Source organism: Sander lucioperca, chromosome 15 (genome assembly GCF_008315115.2).
Source record: "Sander lucioperca isolate FBNREF2018 chromosome 15, SLUC_FBN_1.2, whole genome shotgun sequence".
Classification (NCBI taxonomy): domain Eukaryota; kingdom Metazoa; phylum Chordata; class Actinopteri; order Perciformes; family Percidae; genus Sander; species Sander lucioperca.
Genome location: NC_050187.1, coordinates 4,181,548 through 4,199,047, shown reverse-complemented (window position 1 = coordinate 4,199,047; position 17,500 = coordinate 4,181,548). Strand labels below are relative to the sequence as shown.

The 17,500-nt window shown below is 45.0% G+C and overlaps 1 protein-coding gene across 4 annotated transcripts in view; it reads left to right on the top strand.

The window, feature by feature from the left end:
• Positions 1-17,500, top strand: part of LOC116056232 (echinoderm microtubule-associated protein-like 6) — a 134,183-nt gene that overhangs the window by 30,540 nt on the left and 86,143 nt on the right. For all 4 annotated transcript variants that reach the window (XM_031308389.2, XM_035992016.1, XM_035992013.1 and 1 more), the window contains 5 exons: positions 2,058-2,217; positions 3,471-3,569; positions 3,680-3,748; positions 6,481-6,666; positions 8,547-8,682. In XM_031308389.2, the coding sequence (XP_031164249.1) occupies positions 2,058-2,217; positions 3,471-3,569; positions 3,680-3,748; positions 6,481-6,666; positions 8,547-8,682 (650 nt within the window). The remainder of the gene's footprint in view (positions 1-2,057; positions 2,218-3,470; positions 3,570-3,679; positions 3,749-6,480; positions 6,667-8,546; positions 8,683-17,500) is intronic.

Below are 17,500 nucleotides of genomic sequence, written 5' to 3'. Positions count from 1 at the left end.
CTACCAGACTCTGGTACATTAGCCTGGTCCTACCAGACTCTGGTACTCTAGCCTGGTCCTACCAGACTCTGGTACATTAGCCTGGTCCTACTAGACTCTTGTACATTAGCCTGGTCCTACCAGACTCTGGTACATTAGCCTGGTCCTACCAGACTCTGGTACATTAGCCTGGTTCTACCAGACTCTGGTACACTAGCCTGGTTCTACCAGACTCTGGTACATTAGCCTGGTCCTACCAGACTCTGGTACATTAGCCTGGTCCTACCAGACTCTGGTACATTAGCCTGGTTCTACTAGACTCTGGTACATTAGCCTGGTCCTACCAGACTCTGGTACATTAGCCTGGTCCTACCAGACTCTGGTACATTAGCCTGGTTCTACTAGACTCTGGTACATTAGCCTGGTCCTACCAGACTCTGGTACATTAGCCTGGTTCTACCAGACTCTGGTACATTAGCCTGGTCCTACCAGACTCTGGTACATTAGCCTGGTTCTACCAGACTCTGGTACATTAGCCTGGTCCTACCAGACTCTGGTACATTAGCCTGGTTCTACCAGACTCTGGTACATTAGCCTGGTCCTACCAGACTCTGGTACTCTAGCCTGGTCCTACCAGACTCTGGTACATTAGCCTGGTCCTACCAGACTCTGGTACTCTAGCCTGGTCCTACCAGACTCTGGTCCATTTCATTGGTCCAGAGAGTCTGGCCACTCTCCATTGACAAGTTAACTTCCTTGAAGGCTGGTACTCTGTTGAAGTTTAAAACTATTGGATCTGCCCAGAGCCACTCTGGATCTACCATAACCAATCGCTAACGTTTGGTCGTGGCGTCAGCTTAGCATCGCTAGCGTTAGCCTTAGCTAACTCCTTCACCACTAACAGAGCGAGCTGGAAAATCAAACTGTTCCTGAACCCCGTGGGGAGGAGGGTCACAACATCATGGCCCCCAACACAACTCAGCAAAGATTGTTCTTGCTCGGGCTTTAACTTCTGGATATTCGGTAGTGTTGCCACAACGGACCAAATGGCTTCGCTCGCATCTTTCTCCGCCCCCATTACGGAACTACAACTCAAACTAGCACACGTCACGACCTCAACGTCATCGTTCTCAGCCACTCCCTCTGTTCGCTGATTGGACCTCCAAATATTTGGTCGGAGAAAACCCAAGAATATACTACAAACCCAGACGGAGTACTGAAGGAGAATGAAAATTGAGCGGAAGTACGTAGGAGAGTGTAGCCAGGCTACTCTATTACACTGGTTCTCAAGATTTTTTCTATAATGTGCCCCCTTTGAACAGTTTTTTAAGCCATGTACCCCCTAACCAGCGCAAATAATTTTTCGTAGCAACAAAAAGCGACAAACTTCAAAAAAAGTGTCAAAAACTTTGAAAAAAGCAGAAAAAAAACTTTGAAGAAAAAAAGACAGTAGAAAAATGTAAGGACGAAAGGCAAAAATAGGTCAAAACAAATGACAGCTGGTCCCGATGGTCGCTAAGAAGATGGGGCGCGTCACACGTCACATACTCCGTTGCTCTGATTGGTTGTAGATCTATCTGTTGCTCTGATTGGTTGTAGGTCTGTCTGTTGCTCTGATTGGTTGTAGGTCTATCCAATTGCGTGCAGAGGCAGTTTCTTTCCTGGTTCGGTTGAAACACGCCCCATAATCACAGCCCAGTGGAGCGGTATCAGACTCATATTCTGACTAGAATCTGAGTATGACGACATCAGGCTTGGTTGAACGACTTGTTTCCTCGAAATTGTGTGCAACAGGCTTTGAGGAATGTTTTCTCTCGTTTATTGGTTAACCGGTGATACCCAGTCAGCACCGACGTGTGTGTGTGTGTGTACACTTGTGGTATTAAAAAGGCAGTGCGCTTGTGCACACATCAGGGTGTTCAACGCACCCCTGTTTCAGTTTAAATAAACGGTTTGCTACGTTTTGTCACTTTTAAACCATCTCTGGCTTAGTTAAAAATGAAAAAAAGTCTTCTGACCAATCAGATGGAGAAATGTTGAACATATTTTAATTTCATTCCCCTTTTGTTTTCTGTCAGCCTTGCGTTGCACCCGGAGTGCTCCCTGGTGGCGACGGGCCAGGTGGGGAAGGATCCCTATGTGTGTGTGTGGGACTCGTTCACCGTGCAGACCGTCTCTCTGCTCCGCGACGGACACACACATGGCATCGCCTGCCTCGCCTTCAGCGCTGACGGACAGGTGACACGCACACACACACACACACACACACACACACACACACACACACACACACACACACACACACACACACACAGAGACACACAGACACAGAGAGACACACAGATACACACACAGATACACACACACACACACACACACACACACACACACACACACACACACACACACACACACACACACACACACACACACACACACACACACACACACACAGACAGACACACAAACACAGAGAGACACACAGATACACACACACACACACACACACACACACACAAACAGACGACACACACACACACACACACACACACACAGACACACAGATAGACAGATACACACACACACACACACACACACACACACACAGACAGACACACAAACACAGAGAGACACACAGATACACACACACACACACACACACACACACACACAGACACACCGACACACAAACACAGGGGTGTCGGACGATGATGAAGGTTTTTCATAATTTTGTTTCAACAATTTGAACATTCAACGGCTGAAAAAGAGGCCATAACAGCCGTACTTGAAGAGCTGACATCCATCAGATATTGGGAGCAGAAACAGTTAAAGCTCCTGTGAAAACACTCCAAACATTAGCCCTGAATTAGATTTAAAATGACTTTTGCTGAGTTAGAAAACAGTCGAAACTCTGTCAAAACTGGCAATAAAATGCACGGAGTTTAGTTTTCTTTGGCTGTGGTTCTTCTGCCCGTCAGCTAAAAATGAATGGAACCAAATGAAAGAGTTGTGAAGGGACTCTGACTGTAAATGATCCGAGCTGTTGTGTAGGCAGTTTTTTGCTTCTTCGCTCACGATGACTGTGAGTTAATCAGTCTAAACACAGAATCAATAAAATAATCATAAATCCAATGGAATAATATATTAAGAGTTCAGGCACTGGTGCAGCTGATTTATTATTCATGCAGTCACAGAGTCTGGAGCATTTTAAATCGTACAGCTTTCTGCACTGCTGCTGCTAAACTCAAATTAAGAGCTGAGCATCAGCTGCAAAAGATCTGAATTAGTTTGACTTTGGCTACATTTACACTGCTACGTTTTGGTTTTAAAAACAAATATCTTTTGCTGTGTTCTTATTTCAAAGTATTTTCTGTATTTTCAACGTATACATCCATGATAAGACGGTATTTACGTGTTCTACTATTTGTTAAATCATGTTTCTTTTCCATTTATTATACTTTCTTTCCCTCTCTCTCTCTCTCTCTCTGCAGCGGTTAGCCTCGGTCGGCCTGGACGCCAAGAACACGCTGTGTATCTGGGACTGGAAGAGAGGGAAGATCCTGGCTACAGCCACTGGACACTCGGACAGGGTGTGTGTGTGTGTGTGTGTGTGTGTGTGTGTGTGTGTATGTGTGTGTCTGTGTGTGTGTGTGTTACATAGACTGCATGTGCGTGTGTTAACATCTCTTCTGCCCTCCAGATCTTCGATGTCAGCTGGGATCCGTTTCAGCAGAACCGTCTGGTTAGTTGTGGAGTCAAACACATTAAGGTAACACAAACAAAAAAAAACACACACACACACACACACACACACACACACACACACAAACAAACACACACACACACACACACACACACACACACACACACACATAGGGCCCTATTTTAACGATCTAAGCGCACGGCGTGAAGCGCATGCCACAGGTGCGTTTAGGGCGTGTCCAAATCCACTTTTGCTTTTGAAAAAAGGGTCTATGCGTCGGGCGGATGGTTCTAAAGGGTTGTACTTAGTGTCTTCATTAATCAGAGGGGTGTTTTGGGCGTAACATGCAATCAACCAATCAGAGATCATCTCCCATTCCCTTTAAAAGCCAGGCGCGTTTGGACCTTGGAGCATTGCTATTATGATGGAGGATTTGCACCGTAATATTTTTATTAGTAATCTTCTGCATGTGTGTGTGCTGCTGTGCGTCCCTGTGTGTGTAACAAGCATAGTGTGCAATGCACCTGAACACACCTCCCTGTAAGACCAGCACGCCCAGAATGCACCTGAACACACCTCCCTGTAAGACCAGCACACCCAGAATGCACCTGAACACACCTCCCTGTAAGACCAGCATGCCCAGAATGCACCTGAACACACCTCCCTGTAAGACCAGCACGCCCAGAATGCACCTGAACACACCTCCCTGTAAGACCAGCATGCCCAGAATGCACCTGAACACACCTCCCTGTAAGACCAGCACGCCCAGAATGCACCTGAACACACCTCCCTGTAAGACCAGCACGCCCAGAATGCACCTGAACACACCTCCCTGTAAGACCAGCACGCCCAGAATGCACCTGAACACACCTCCCTGTAAGACCAGCACGCCCAGAATGCACCTGAACACACCTCCCTGTAAGACCAGCACGCCCAGAATGCACCTGAACACACCTCCCTGTAAGACCAGCACGCCCAGAATGCACCTGAACACACCTCCCTGTAAGACCAGCACGCCCATGGGCCACAGATGGGTGCAGGTGCATTTGCTATTTAAATGACGTGGGAGCTGGACGGGAAATTGACAACTGCGTCGGTCTTAAACTAGCAAAGACACTTGGGTTGAGCTTTGCGCTGCACCGGGTGCAAGATAGGGCCCATAGAGTTTTTGCAGTAAAAGTTTCAGTTCGTAATGCTAAGCTAGGCTAAGCAAGTCCTGACTCCAGCTCTGTACTTTGAAGGTACAATCTGGAAGATCTGTTTCGTTGTCTTTGGCGGCCCCTGTGGCAATGAGTAGTAACTGCAGGTGTGTTTTTATATCGTCTCTATTTGTCTCTCTTTTCTTTGTTTGTTTGGCCGTAGTAACCATTCACTCATAACGTATGTAGAGAGCCCAAAAAAAAAAACAGCACTCCGCTTTAAACACAAGTGAGTCAACGCATCCTCATGAACGGGTTTGTATGATATCGTACGAAAAGTTATGCATTCAAATTCGTATGCTATGTTACCAAATAGGCAAGAGCCGGTTGGTCACATGACAGTTAAGTTGAGCTGCTGTTACAGTTCAATTTAGCCGACAATGGACAGTCATGCTGTGACGACAGTTAAGGTTCCCTTAAGTAGTACTCCTGTGACATGAACACCTGTTTCCTGGGTGAAAGTCTTGTGTTTTCTCCTTAACTTCTTCAGGACATGAACACCTGTTTCCTGGGTGAAAGTCTTGTGTTTTCTCCTTAACTTCTTCAGGACATGAACACCTGTTTCCTGGGTGAAAGTCTTGTGTGAACTCTGCTCCCCCTCTTTAAAACTTTGTGTTTAGGCAACCTGATCTCACAGAATTTCGTGAAATGAACACAGATCACCGAAAATTCCAACACGGCCCCTTAAGTTAAGGAAAAGGTCGTGGGTGGGCTTACGGTTCCGTGACCAGAAAAACGTGATTATGTGATCGCATAATTCTATGCATAATCATCCAAAGTCCGTATATTTATGCGGGGGGGGTCCGCATTTTTTCAAATATGCCGCACTTTCGCTGTATAAATTGCCGATTTCCGCGCAAAGTATGCAGGGCTTGCACAACTTCATAATCCCCGCATTTTCGTTGCAAAAAAGTCACATATATCTTAGCAGAAAGTTGAAAAATGTTGCGTTTACTTCACATAAGAGCAGCAATTTACCCCTGTTGCCATGGGAACGTTATGAAGTGACGAAATTGCGCGACGTGAACATCATCGAAAAGCTGCAAACCCCGCGATGAAGCCGTGATGAAACCGCAGTTTTTGCAAGTTCCCGCAATTTCATCGCATAAAATTGCATAAATATCCCGCATATTCCATTGCATTTTTTAAGAAAACGTGCCGCATAATCAAAGATTTTTGACCGCAACAATCACAAAAAAACTCAGCATTTTCCTGGAAGGACTGAAAATAGGTTTTAAAGCACTCCCAAACGCTGCAGTGCTCTCCCTTCTCTTCATTGAAGCCTCTCTGTTTACAGCCTCGTGGTGATGCGCAGTGTGCTCTAGGTGCCAAAAATAATCTATGTTTGGTACTGTCAATTTGTTTTGTTTTGTCATGGTTCATGCGTGCAATAAACATTACACTTCATGAGAAAAAAATCGTGGCAGAGAATCGTGATATCAATTCCAAGCTAAAAAATTGTGATTCATATTTTTCCCCGAATCGTGCAGGCCTAATCCAGATGTAAGAAACGTTAACGTAAAAGTCTCCTCTGTCTGAATGACAAAAAGCAGACGGATGGATCCAAAAAAGGTCTCATGTCTCTCTCTCTCTCTGTAGTTCTGGTCCCTTTGTGGTAACGCTCTCACTCCAAAGAGAGGGATATTCGGGAAGACGGGCGACCTGCAGACCATCCTGTGTGTGGCGTCGGCCAAAGATGACCTGACGTACTCCGGGGCGCTCAACGGGGACATTTACGTCTGGAAGCTACTCAACCTGATCCGAACCGTTCAAGCTGCACACGGGGTGAGACAAGTGGAAACATTTCATTTAGCATTTCTAGATCCTAGTTGTCAACTAATCACCAACTTTTTCATAGTCAATTACAGTATTGGGTGTAACGCATTACACTGTAACGCGTTACACCCAACACTGTAAAAGTAGTTACAGTAACGTAACTACTGTTCGGGTAAAAAGTAGTGTAACGCGCTACTACTGAAAATTTGGTAACGAAACGTAGTTCCTTTTTCAATTCGTCACAATGTTACTTTTCCCAGGGACATTTGACAGCGACGCTGCCTTCTCAGCTGCGCGCTCACTAAGCTCCACACGGGCCGTGACAGAGGCTGGTAGCAGAGTAATCACGGCAAGCGAGAAGCAGCCAAAGCTAACTTTTGAGAGCGTTTTAAGCTTCGTGGCTTTTTGCTGGACGGCGCTCTGAGCCAGGCAGACACAAAGTTGACAACCTCACAGATGGATGCGGTGGAGACGGCCTCATACATACACCTAGCGGACCGCTGTGGACTTGTGTCGGTTGCACGGACACGCAAGGATTTCCAGAAAAGAGGCTGCATGTGTCTACGACAATGCACGGACCATCGTGGCTGCACGACCGGTACAAGTCGATACAGACATTACATAGTATACACTAACACCGTGTAAAGCCGATGACCTGCTGATGGGCATTCAACCCGCGCTGGACTCGTTCATGATCAATCAGCCGTCACTCTGTGAGGAGAGAATCCAGCCTGCAGTGTAGCTCAGACACTTCACTGATAAACCAGAGATTGGCTTTATGGTCAAAGATAGTTTTGGTATAATTAACTTCAGTCTCTGCCAGAGACGTCTGCTTTTAAAAGTAACGTAAAAGTAACGAGTAAAGTAAAAAGTTACTTTCCATAAGGGGTAACTAAGTAAAGTAACGGATTACTTTTTAAAGAAGTAATGAGTAACGAGCAAACGCTACTTTTTAAAAGTAACTTCCCCAACACTGTCACGTCAATTAATCAGTTGTTAAATGTGACTATCTTCTAGTTTCTTCTCTCCTCTGGGACAGTAAACTGAATATCTTTGAGTTGTGGACAAAACAAGGCATTTGAGGACGTCGTCTTGGGCTTTTTGGGAAATCCACATTTTAGAGACCAAACAACTCATCCATTCCTCCAGAAAATAATACACAGTTTAAAGGTGCTGTAGGTAGGATTGTGAAGATCCAGGACTTAGCCAAAGAATTTGAACACCAACAACTTCTCAGTCCCTCCCCCCTTTCTGCTAAAGCCCAAAATGGTCTCCTAAGCCCCTCCCCCTAAAAGGGAGAATGAATGTGAGTGCATGAGCACTGATTGACACACAGTTAGACACCCCGGCCCTGATTGGTGCATCTGAACCGCTCCGGTGGACACTACAGGCTGTAGGTGGTACCAGAGGAGCCAGATTTTTTTTTTAAATGATCTGCTTCATGTAGTTCTACTGGAACATAGGGTCAGTTTCAGCAAATATGACAGAAAGTCTACCTACTGCACCTTTAATCAGCAATGAAAATAATCGTTAGTTGCAGACCTAAAAAACATTTAACCTTGTAGAACACAGTAGTTGCTGCTGTATGCTGCCTCTATCGGTCAGTTAGCTTGTGTTATTGTGTGACTTTGGTGTTTGAAAATGTTAGGAACTAACAAAATTATAGACGGAAGCAGCAGTAGAGCAGCAACTCCCGCGTTCTGCGAGGTAAAATTATGTTTTTGTCAAAGTCTGGTGGCTTTGAAGAGAGCTGAGATACTGGCTTCAGTTCCCTGTCGTAAAGGGCTGTCTGACGTAGATTGTGTGTGTGTGTGTGTGTGTGTGTGTGCGTGCGTGCGTGTCTGTGTGTGTGTGTGTGTGTGTGTGTGTGTGTGTGTGTGTGTGTGTAGGCCGGTATCTTCAGCATGTATTCCTGTGAGGAGGGTTTCGCCACAGGAGGCAGAGACGGCTGCGTCCGACTGTGGGACGCTGACTTCAAACCGATTACCAAGATCGACCTGCGAGACGCTGAGCAGGGATACAAAGGTACTCAACAGCAGGACATAACCCCAAAACACAGTCCAGATAATGACCCGACATGCGTTTCGAGCGACGCCTTTCGTGCGAAGTTGCTTTTGTAGCGACATTTCTAGCGCTGCTTTTAGAGTGCCGCCTTGCTAGCAAGGTTCCTGCCGACGTTCCTAGCACCAGTTTCTAGTGATGCCTTTCTAGCGATGCCTCTCTAGTGATGCCTCTATAGTGATGCCTCTCTAGCTATGTTCCTAGCGATGCCTTTCTAGCTATGTTTCTAGCGATGCCTCTCTAGCTATGTTTCTAGCAATGCCTTTCTAGCTATGTTTCTAGCGATGCCTCTCTAGCGATGCCTCTCTAACTATGTTTCTAGCGATGCCTCTCTAGCTATGCCTTTCTAGTTATGTTTCTAGTGATGCCTCTCTAGTAATGCCTCTCTAGCGATGCCTTTCTAGCTATGTTTCTAGCGATGCCTCTCTAGCTATCTTTCTAGCGATGCCTCTCTAGCTATGTTTCTAGCGATGCCTCTCTAGCGATGCCTTTCTAGCGATGCCTCTCTAGCGATGCCTTTCTAGCTATGTTTCTAGCGATGCCTTTCTAGCTATGTTTCTAGCGATGCCTCTCTAGCTATGTTTCTAGCGATGCCTCTCTAGCGATGCCTTTCTAGCTATGTTTCTAGCGATGCCTCTCTAGCGATGCCTTTCTAGCTATGTTTCTAGCGATGCCTTTCTAGCTATGTTTCTAGCGATGCCTCTCTAGCGATGCCTTTCTAGCGATGCCTCTCTAGCGATGCCTCTCTAGCTATGTTTCTAGCGATGCCTTTCTAGCTATGTTTCTAGCGATGCCTCTCTAGCTATGTTTCTAGCGATGCCTCTCTAGCGATGCCTCTCTAGCTATGTTTCTAGCGATGCCTTTCTAGCGATGCCTTTCTAGCGATGCCTCTCTAGCGATGCCTTTCTAGCGATGCCTCTCTAGCTATGTTTCTAGCGATGCCTTTCTAGCGATGCCTTTCTAGCGTTGCCTCTCTAGCTATGTTTCTAGCGATGCCTCTCTAGCGATGCCTCTCGATGCCTTTCTAGCTATGCCTCTCTAGTGATGCCTTTCTAGCTATGCCTTTCTAGCTATGTTTCTAGCGATGCCTCTCTAGCGATGCCTTTCTAGCGATGCCTCTCTAGCGATGCCTCTCTAGCTATGCCTTTCTAGCGATGCCTTTCTAGCTATGTTTCTAGCGATGCCTTTCTAGCTATGTTTCTAGCGATGCCTTTCTAGCGATGCCTCTCTAGCTATGTTTCTAGCGATGCCTTTCTAGCGATGCCTTTCTAGCGATGCCTCTCTAGCTATGTTTCTAGCGATGCCTCTCTAGCGATGCCTTTCTAGCTATGTTTCTAGCGATGCCTCTCTAGCTATGTTTCTAGCGATGCCTTTCTAGCGATGCCTTTCTAGCTATGTTTCTAGCGATGCCTTTCTAGCGATGCCTCTCTAGCTATGTTTCTAGCGATGCCTTTCTAGCGATGCCTTTCTAGCGATGCCTCTCTAGCTATGTTTCTAGCGATGCCTCTCTAGCGATGCCTCTCTAGCTATGTTTCTAGCGATGCCTCTCTAGCTATGTTTCTAGCGATGCCTTTCTAGCGATGCCTCTCGATGCCTTTCTAGCTATGCCTCTCTAGTGATGCCTTTCTAGCTATGCCTTTCTAGCTATGTTTCTAGCGATGCCTCTCTAGCGATGCCTGTCTAGCGATGCCTCTCTAGCTATGTTTCTAGCGATGCCTTTCTAGCTATGTTTCTAGCGATGCCTTTCTAGCGATGCCTTTCTAGCGATGCCTCTCTAGCGATGCCTTTCTAGCGATGCCTCTCTAGCGATGCCTCTCTAGCGATGCCTCTCTAGCGATGCCTTTCTAGCGATGCCTTTCTAGCGATGCCTCTCTAGCGATGCCTCTCTAGCGATGCCTCTCTAGCTATGCCTCTCTAGCGATGCCTTTCTAGCTATGTTTCTAGCGATGCCTCTCTAGCAATGGTTTTTGGTGTGATCGGTCCCTAACCATCTGTTGTATTGTGTGATTCTTTAAAACTTTTAATGAGAGATCTGGCCTTTCCGTCTCTTTGTCCACCAGAAACACCCTGACTGGTTATTTCAACCTTTTCTTCAAACCTCATTTAACAAGAATAAACCCACTGAGGTTAAAAATCACTATTTCTCCTTTTCTGAAAGGCAAACTCTGCACGTCATCCTCCTCAGCAGGACAAAATAAATCGAAGGCTCTTTTGTCAGCTGAAGGTTGTGACGCACCAGGCTCCTTTTGGAAAACCTGCAGAGGAGGTGGAAGCTCAAATCCTTCGCTTTCATTTCAGTCCCTCTCTTTCACCTCTGACGATATTTGCAGAGAAATTTGATTGTCATCATCTGTCTTTAGTTAGTTAAAGAGGAGGTTTTCAGTTTGTCTTCAGCAGGAGAAAGGGGCTGACCTGATTTTGGGGAAAAACCAGAAGTGGGGAATGTTTGAACTCCTAAAATGTCATTCTCCAGCAGACAAGATCTTATTTCCTGTGTGAGAAAAAGCTGCGGGGGTGAACCATTAAGCCCCTGGCTCTCTTTTTATGTCTCCTCCTCTGAAGAGAAGAGAAAGTTAGAAAAGAAACGACGAAGAAGGAAATAAAGGTAAAGGTTTTGTCATCTCTGCTCTCAGTCAGAGTTGGATATGGCCTCGTTTCGGAGGAGTTGGGGAAGCTGTAAGTTTAACTCCTTCACCTCTCAAAGGGCTTAAGCATGGGAAAGGGTTTCAGTCTTTTTCCTTTCTGGAGAGAGAATGTTAAGGCCTCTTTACAGTCGCCGTTCCCGACCAATCATTGACTGTAAATATTAATGGACAATGCATCCGTGCCTTAAACCTGCATTCTATCTGAATTCCAGCAGGGGGAGACTCCTTAAACCTGCTTTCTATCTGAATTCCTGCAGGGGGAGACTCCTTAAACCTGCTTTCTATCTGAATTCCTGCAGGGGGCGACACGTGCGGTTGTTAAAGGAGGTCGGTTTCTGTAGAAGTCTATGAGAAAGTGACCCACTTCTCACTTGATTTATGACCTCAGTAAACATTTTCATAATGAGTTGATGGTCTCAATCGCTAGTTTGAAGTCTTCTGCAACACAGACTGATGTTCATGTTTTGAATTATGGAGTCGTTGATTTTAAAATCGGCGATAAAGCAGGGCGTGTTTTAGGGCGTGGCTATGATGTGATTGCCAGTGAAAGTGTGTAACGTAACGTAGAGTGTAAGGTCTCCTCCCTCTCTCCTCCCTCTCTCTTCCCTCACTCCTCCCTCTCTCCTCCCTCTCGTCTAAAATCATCACATCTGCAACCAGGATGGCTGCGCCCGTAACGGCAAACTGGACGACTCATAGCGGATCTCCACAAACCAAAGGGTGACGTCACACACGCTCTGTCCATTGATATACAGTCTATGGTCACAATATGATGTCAGAATGACGTAGATCTCGCTGGCGCGCCAGGATTTAAAGTGCGCGACCAGAGGTCGGGCACCACTCTATTTTTTTCAGCGGCGCACAACAAAGTGGAAACAGGAAGCATAGACGAGTTTGTGGACAACTGGATGCCAGGACTCTCAGAGTGACTGCAAGTCTCTCTTGTAAACTTACTGGGTTAAGATGAGTTCTTTTATGGTGAATGAAAGGCTTGATCCGAGCAAGTAGGTCATCCAATCGAATGGAAGCATTGACGTCAATGCTGCTGCCAGTTCTGCCGTTGTTTACCTTTCTCTTCTTCTTTTAGTCCGTAGAAAGAGCAAAGTCGGTAGCCGTTGCTCAGTTGCGATACCTCTGTTCAGGAGAAGACTGCAACTAGTGTTGTGACCACCACGTGTGAGTATAAATAGTTACGCACTCTCATGACGTCACACTGTCAGGAACGGCAGGTATACCACTCGCTTTAATCGTATGAGACAGAAGGTGTGAAGAGTTGTCTTACGATCAGCCGCGAGTGTGGATGTCACTCTTTTTTCAGCCGGATGTCCGTCCCCTTCCTCTGTCTCTGTGTTGCCGTTCTAACCTCTGGTGGATTTCTGAGGACTATGGTTAACTCCTCCTCAGATCTCTGCAGGGTAAATCCAGACAGCTAGCTAGACTATCTGTCCAATCTGAGTTTTCTGTTGCAACGACTAAAACAACCTTTGAACGTACACATGTTCCATCAAAACAAGTTCCTTCCTGAGACTATTTAGCAGAGGCACTGTGGCTCCGTCCGGAGCTTAGCACCGCCCAAGATGATTTTTCTCCCATCCAGGAATGCTGTGTGGACTCGCCAAACCGTCCTCCGCAGCGCTGTGGAGGAAGGTCTGACTTCCGCTCACCTAAACGACTTCACACTCGACTCTGCGCTTCCTCGGGTCCTGAGCAATACCTGCGCTGACATTGTTGCGTCCACTTGCAACGCTTGAGTCATTTACTAACAGCTAGCTATTTGGGATCAGCCTATTTCTCTCTGGCCTCTCTTCCTGAATGTCATGTAGCGAGCAACGGAGAGGGAGCTGTACCCAACATGCCATTCGACAGTGTGACAGTTCAATAACCAGCCCAGTCTCACGGCAGTTCGTGAAATGGTCACGTTATTTAATCTATTGATTTGTGTACTGAACACGTTAATCTCGTTTTATTTTCATGTGGTGAGCATGAATTGTAAAGTAATGTATTTCAATGGGAAGCATATTTCGTGATCACAGAACGATTACGGTAGCGAGTAATATTGATAAGGCGAAAATCCGCGTAGGGAGGTTGGTCGGGGGGGTGGATGGGTCAAACTACACAGGACTTTCACCAGGAGACCGGGGAACTTACTTACAAACTATTGCATGGATTACCATGATATTTTGACATTTATGATTCCCAGCTGATGAAATCGTACTTTCCTCTCGCACCATCATAAGGTTCACATTTGTGGTTAAAACACGTCTTTCATTTCGCTTTAAAGAAAGAAAAATTATGCATATTTTTAAAAGTCTACTTTTACATTTCTGCTGTTTTTTTTAGGCTCATAATAAAAAAAAACTGTGTGTAAGATTTAGGTTGTTAGATCCCGAAGATGAGGAGCGCAAAAAAAAAAAAAAAAAATCTTTTTTTTTTCTCCTTCGAAGTATCAAAGGTTAATTTGGACGACAGATATCTGAATTCTTCTGCTGAAGCCTTTAGGGCCAAAAAAAGATTTGCATGTGAAGACAGGCAGTGTTCAAGGCTGACAAGAAAAGCATCATCTGTCATTTTGTTTGTGGCTCCACTTACACATATTTCCCCTAAAAAACAAACATCAAGCAACATTAAAAAGCAAAATAAACCCGAGTGCATAAATCAGAGGAAGAGAAAACGTCAAAATGAAATGAAAGCAAGACAAGATCATTCATTTCTCATATTTCTTTCCTCTGGGGGGGCAGGGAGGTAGCCTCCGACTGAGCTTGAAGACGTAGATGTGACGTGAGCAACCTGTCTGAAAGTTGGAAGTCTTCTGGTAGCTGTGCCAAGAGAAATCTCAATCATTCCCAATCTAGCAGAGACGGAGAGCGTAGGTATATGTAAGGAGATAACATAGACACAGGCTAATTATTGATCACTAAAATGATAGTTAACATTAGTAATTAAACTTAAACAGCTAATGGAAGTCCAAACTGCCTGAGAGCTTCTCCTGTACTATATGGTAATTCCTCTACTATGAGACAGTAAGTCTCGTGGTTATGACCCAATCGTTAGCCTATTTTTATAAAAACGTCTGCTACGGAGCCATAACGTGAGGTACAAGGTAATGGAGCCTTTTATACATTGTCGTGTTTCTTTAGAAATAAACAATGGACAAATAGAGTCTTTAAACTCTTCAGATGTAAAGTTATTCTCTGTCAAAGTGACGTCAAAATGAATGGCAGTTAATGGGATGCTAACGGGAGGTGATGGCTTATTAGCATCAAAATGGCGCCATAGGAGCTACGGGTTGTGAGGAGAAGCTGACCTCCTTGGAAGGTACTAAGAAAGACAAATGTGTGTCACTCCCTCCTGTCTTGACAAAACATAACAGTGTCTCCTTTAGGATTTTTTTTAGCAGTGGGGGCAGGTCTGTCTCCAAACAACAACCCCACCACCCCCCCCCCCAGCCCCGCGTCCCACCCTCAAATATTTGTCTGCAACACAAACAAATATATTTATTCACCTCTATTCACACACAATGAGGCATATTCTCAGTTGTGATTGAACTGTATATTGGAGGAACTATAGGGCACTTAACATCTACAAAATGTCTACAAAATGAATTTTACAAGAAATTCTTCATAGGGAAACCAAAACCCAAAGTATGGAATTAAATATTACACTGACTCACTTCCCGTTTTAATGTTTCCAGATTTTTGATATCAGGACGATGAGATGACAGAACTGACCAGTTGAACGTTGTCCAATTAGAACAGACCCACCGTGGTGACTTTTTTTGTGGAGTTGTTTGTATAATAGTCGACATAAAGCAAAGGTTTTTTTTTTTGGCAGAATCATTTAAAAGGCAACCGTGACTACATTGTGTGTCTGCCCTATTTCTGATACCGTGGCGGCAGAAATTTTGCCATGGTGGGCCGCCACTACAAAATCAACATAGAGGAAACACTGCATATAGCAATGAGTCAATCAGTCACTTCTGAATTCTCCTGCAGATGTGATAAGTAATATTTTACTTTTTATCATGACATAATTGTTTTGTGTCAGGGCAAGACTAATGGTGTGTTCACCCATGCTGTTCTAATGAGTACATACGGTATATCTCTGAAAAATAAAGCTCTGTACTTAGTATGTATTCCACGTATTTATTACTGTTGGCAGCACATTGACTGCTGCTGTATAAGAGCATGAAGATCCTCGTAGGGAGGAGGTCGGGGGGGAGGTTTGGCTCCTAAAACACAGAGCTTTAAAGAGGGGGAGCAGAATTCATGTCCCGGAAGGAGTTAAGGAGAAAACACAAGACTTTCACACAGGAAACAGGTGTTCATGTCCTGAAGAAGTTAAGGAGAAAACACAAGACTTTCACCAGGAAACAGGTGTTCATGTCCTGAAGAAGTTAAGGAGAAAACACAAGACTTTCACCAGGAAACAGGTGTTCATGTCCTGAAGAAGTTAAGGAGAAAACACAAGACTTTCACCAGGAAACAGGTGTTCATGTCCTGAAGAAGTTAAAGAGAAAACACAAGACTTTCACACAGGAAACAGGTGTTCATGTCCTGAAGAAGTTAAGGAGAAAACACAAGACTTTCACCAGGAAACAGGTGTTCATGTCCTGAAGAAGTTAAAGAGAAAACACAAGACTTTCACCAGGAAACAGGTGTTCATGTCCTGAAGAAGTTAAGGAGAAAACACAAGACTTTCACCAGGAAACAGGTGTTCATGTCCTGAAGAAGTTAAGGAGAAAACACAAGACTTTCACCCAGGAAACAGGTGTTCATGTCCTGAAGAAGTTAAGGAGAAAACACAAGACTTTCACCAGGAAACAGGTGTTCATGTCCTGAAGAAGTTAAAGAGAAAACACAAGACTTTCACCCAGGAAACAGGTGTTCATGTCCTGAAGAAGTTAAGGAGAAAACACAAGACTTTCACCAGGAAACAGGTGTTAATGTCCTGAAGAAGTTAAGGAGAAAACACAAGACTTTCACCAGGAAACAGGTGTTCATGTCCTGAAGAAGTTAAGGAGAAAACACAAGACTTTCACCAGGAAACAGGTGTTCATGTCCTGAAGAAGTTAAGGAGAAAACACAAGACTTTCACCGTGGAGTGTTTTAACCCAAACCACCATCTTTTTCTAATCTTAACTAGTGGTTTTGATGTCTAAACGTAACTGTAACGGCCGCTGAAATGACTGCAACCTCACGGTGCTCTGTACCCGGCTCACAGTCCCCTTTTCTCGGCTAAATTTTACTGTGAAACCGCTAACCTTAACTGTCACTTGGTGTAGGATATCATACGAAACCCGTTATTGAGAATGCGTTGGTTCACAACCAAAGCGAAACTAGTGCTTTGCGCAAAAATCTGCGTGCTGCTGTGTCGCGAAAGCCTGTCAGCGTTGAGATTCTGCCGCATAACAGAGCTCTGATTGATCCAAACTCCATTCAGAAAACAAGCTTTCTTTTTTAAAGTTGTGTGCTTGTCGTCTTGCGGACAGACCTGACAAATCGGCATCATGATGTAGTTGTTTTGGCATCCTTTTTGATCCGTTTATTGCAATTAAATCAGAGCAGAGTCTGGACGTCAAGTAGCGCTGGAAGCGGCAGCGAAAAGGACGCAGTTTTTGAAGAAGATGGTGAAATTCATCGAGCTGTGTGCTCCATTTCAGTCCCTCTCTTCTCCCTCTGAGGATATTTACTAGCACTGTCTGAGGAAAGAAAGATTGACTTCGTACGAACTGTTGAAGACGTGTTCATTAACTGGAGGTAATGAGAGCCGAGAGGTGAAATCAGAAGCTCCTCCTTATCAATAATCATCGATCCCTCTCTGGTTTTCTGCCAGTTTCTGCTTTTTCCTTTAACTTCCAGCTAGATTTAATCTCCTCCTAACGGGAGCGTGCCTATGTTCCCACAGCCATATGTCCCCACAGCCCTATGTTCCCACATTTCCTTTTTCATTAATTTGTTTCAGGTTTTATCCCCCTAACCCTAACCCCTAGTCCTAAATGTTGTGGGATGATAGGGCTTAAATTGAAGGGAAATGTAGGAACACAAGACCTAATTTTGAAAATGTCCTAGAAATGTGGGAACATAGGGCTGTAGGACCATTGGGGCTGTGGGAACATAGGGCTGTAGGACCATAGCTGT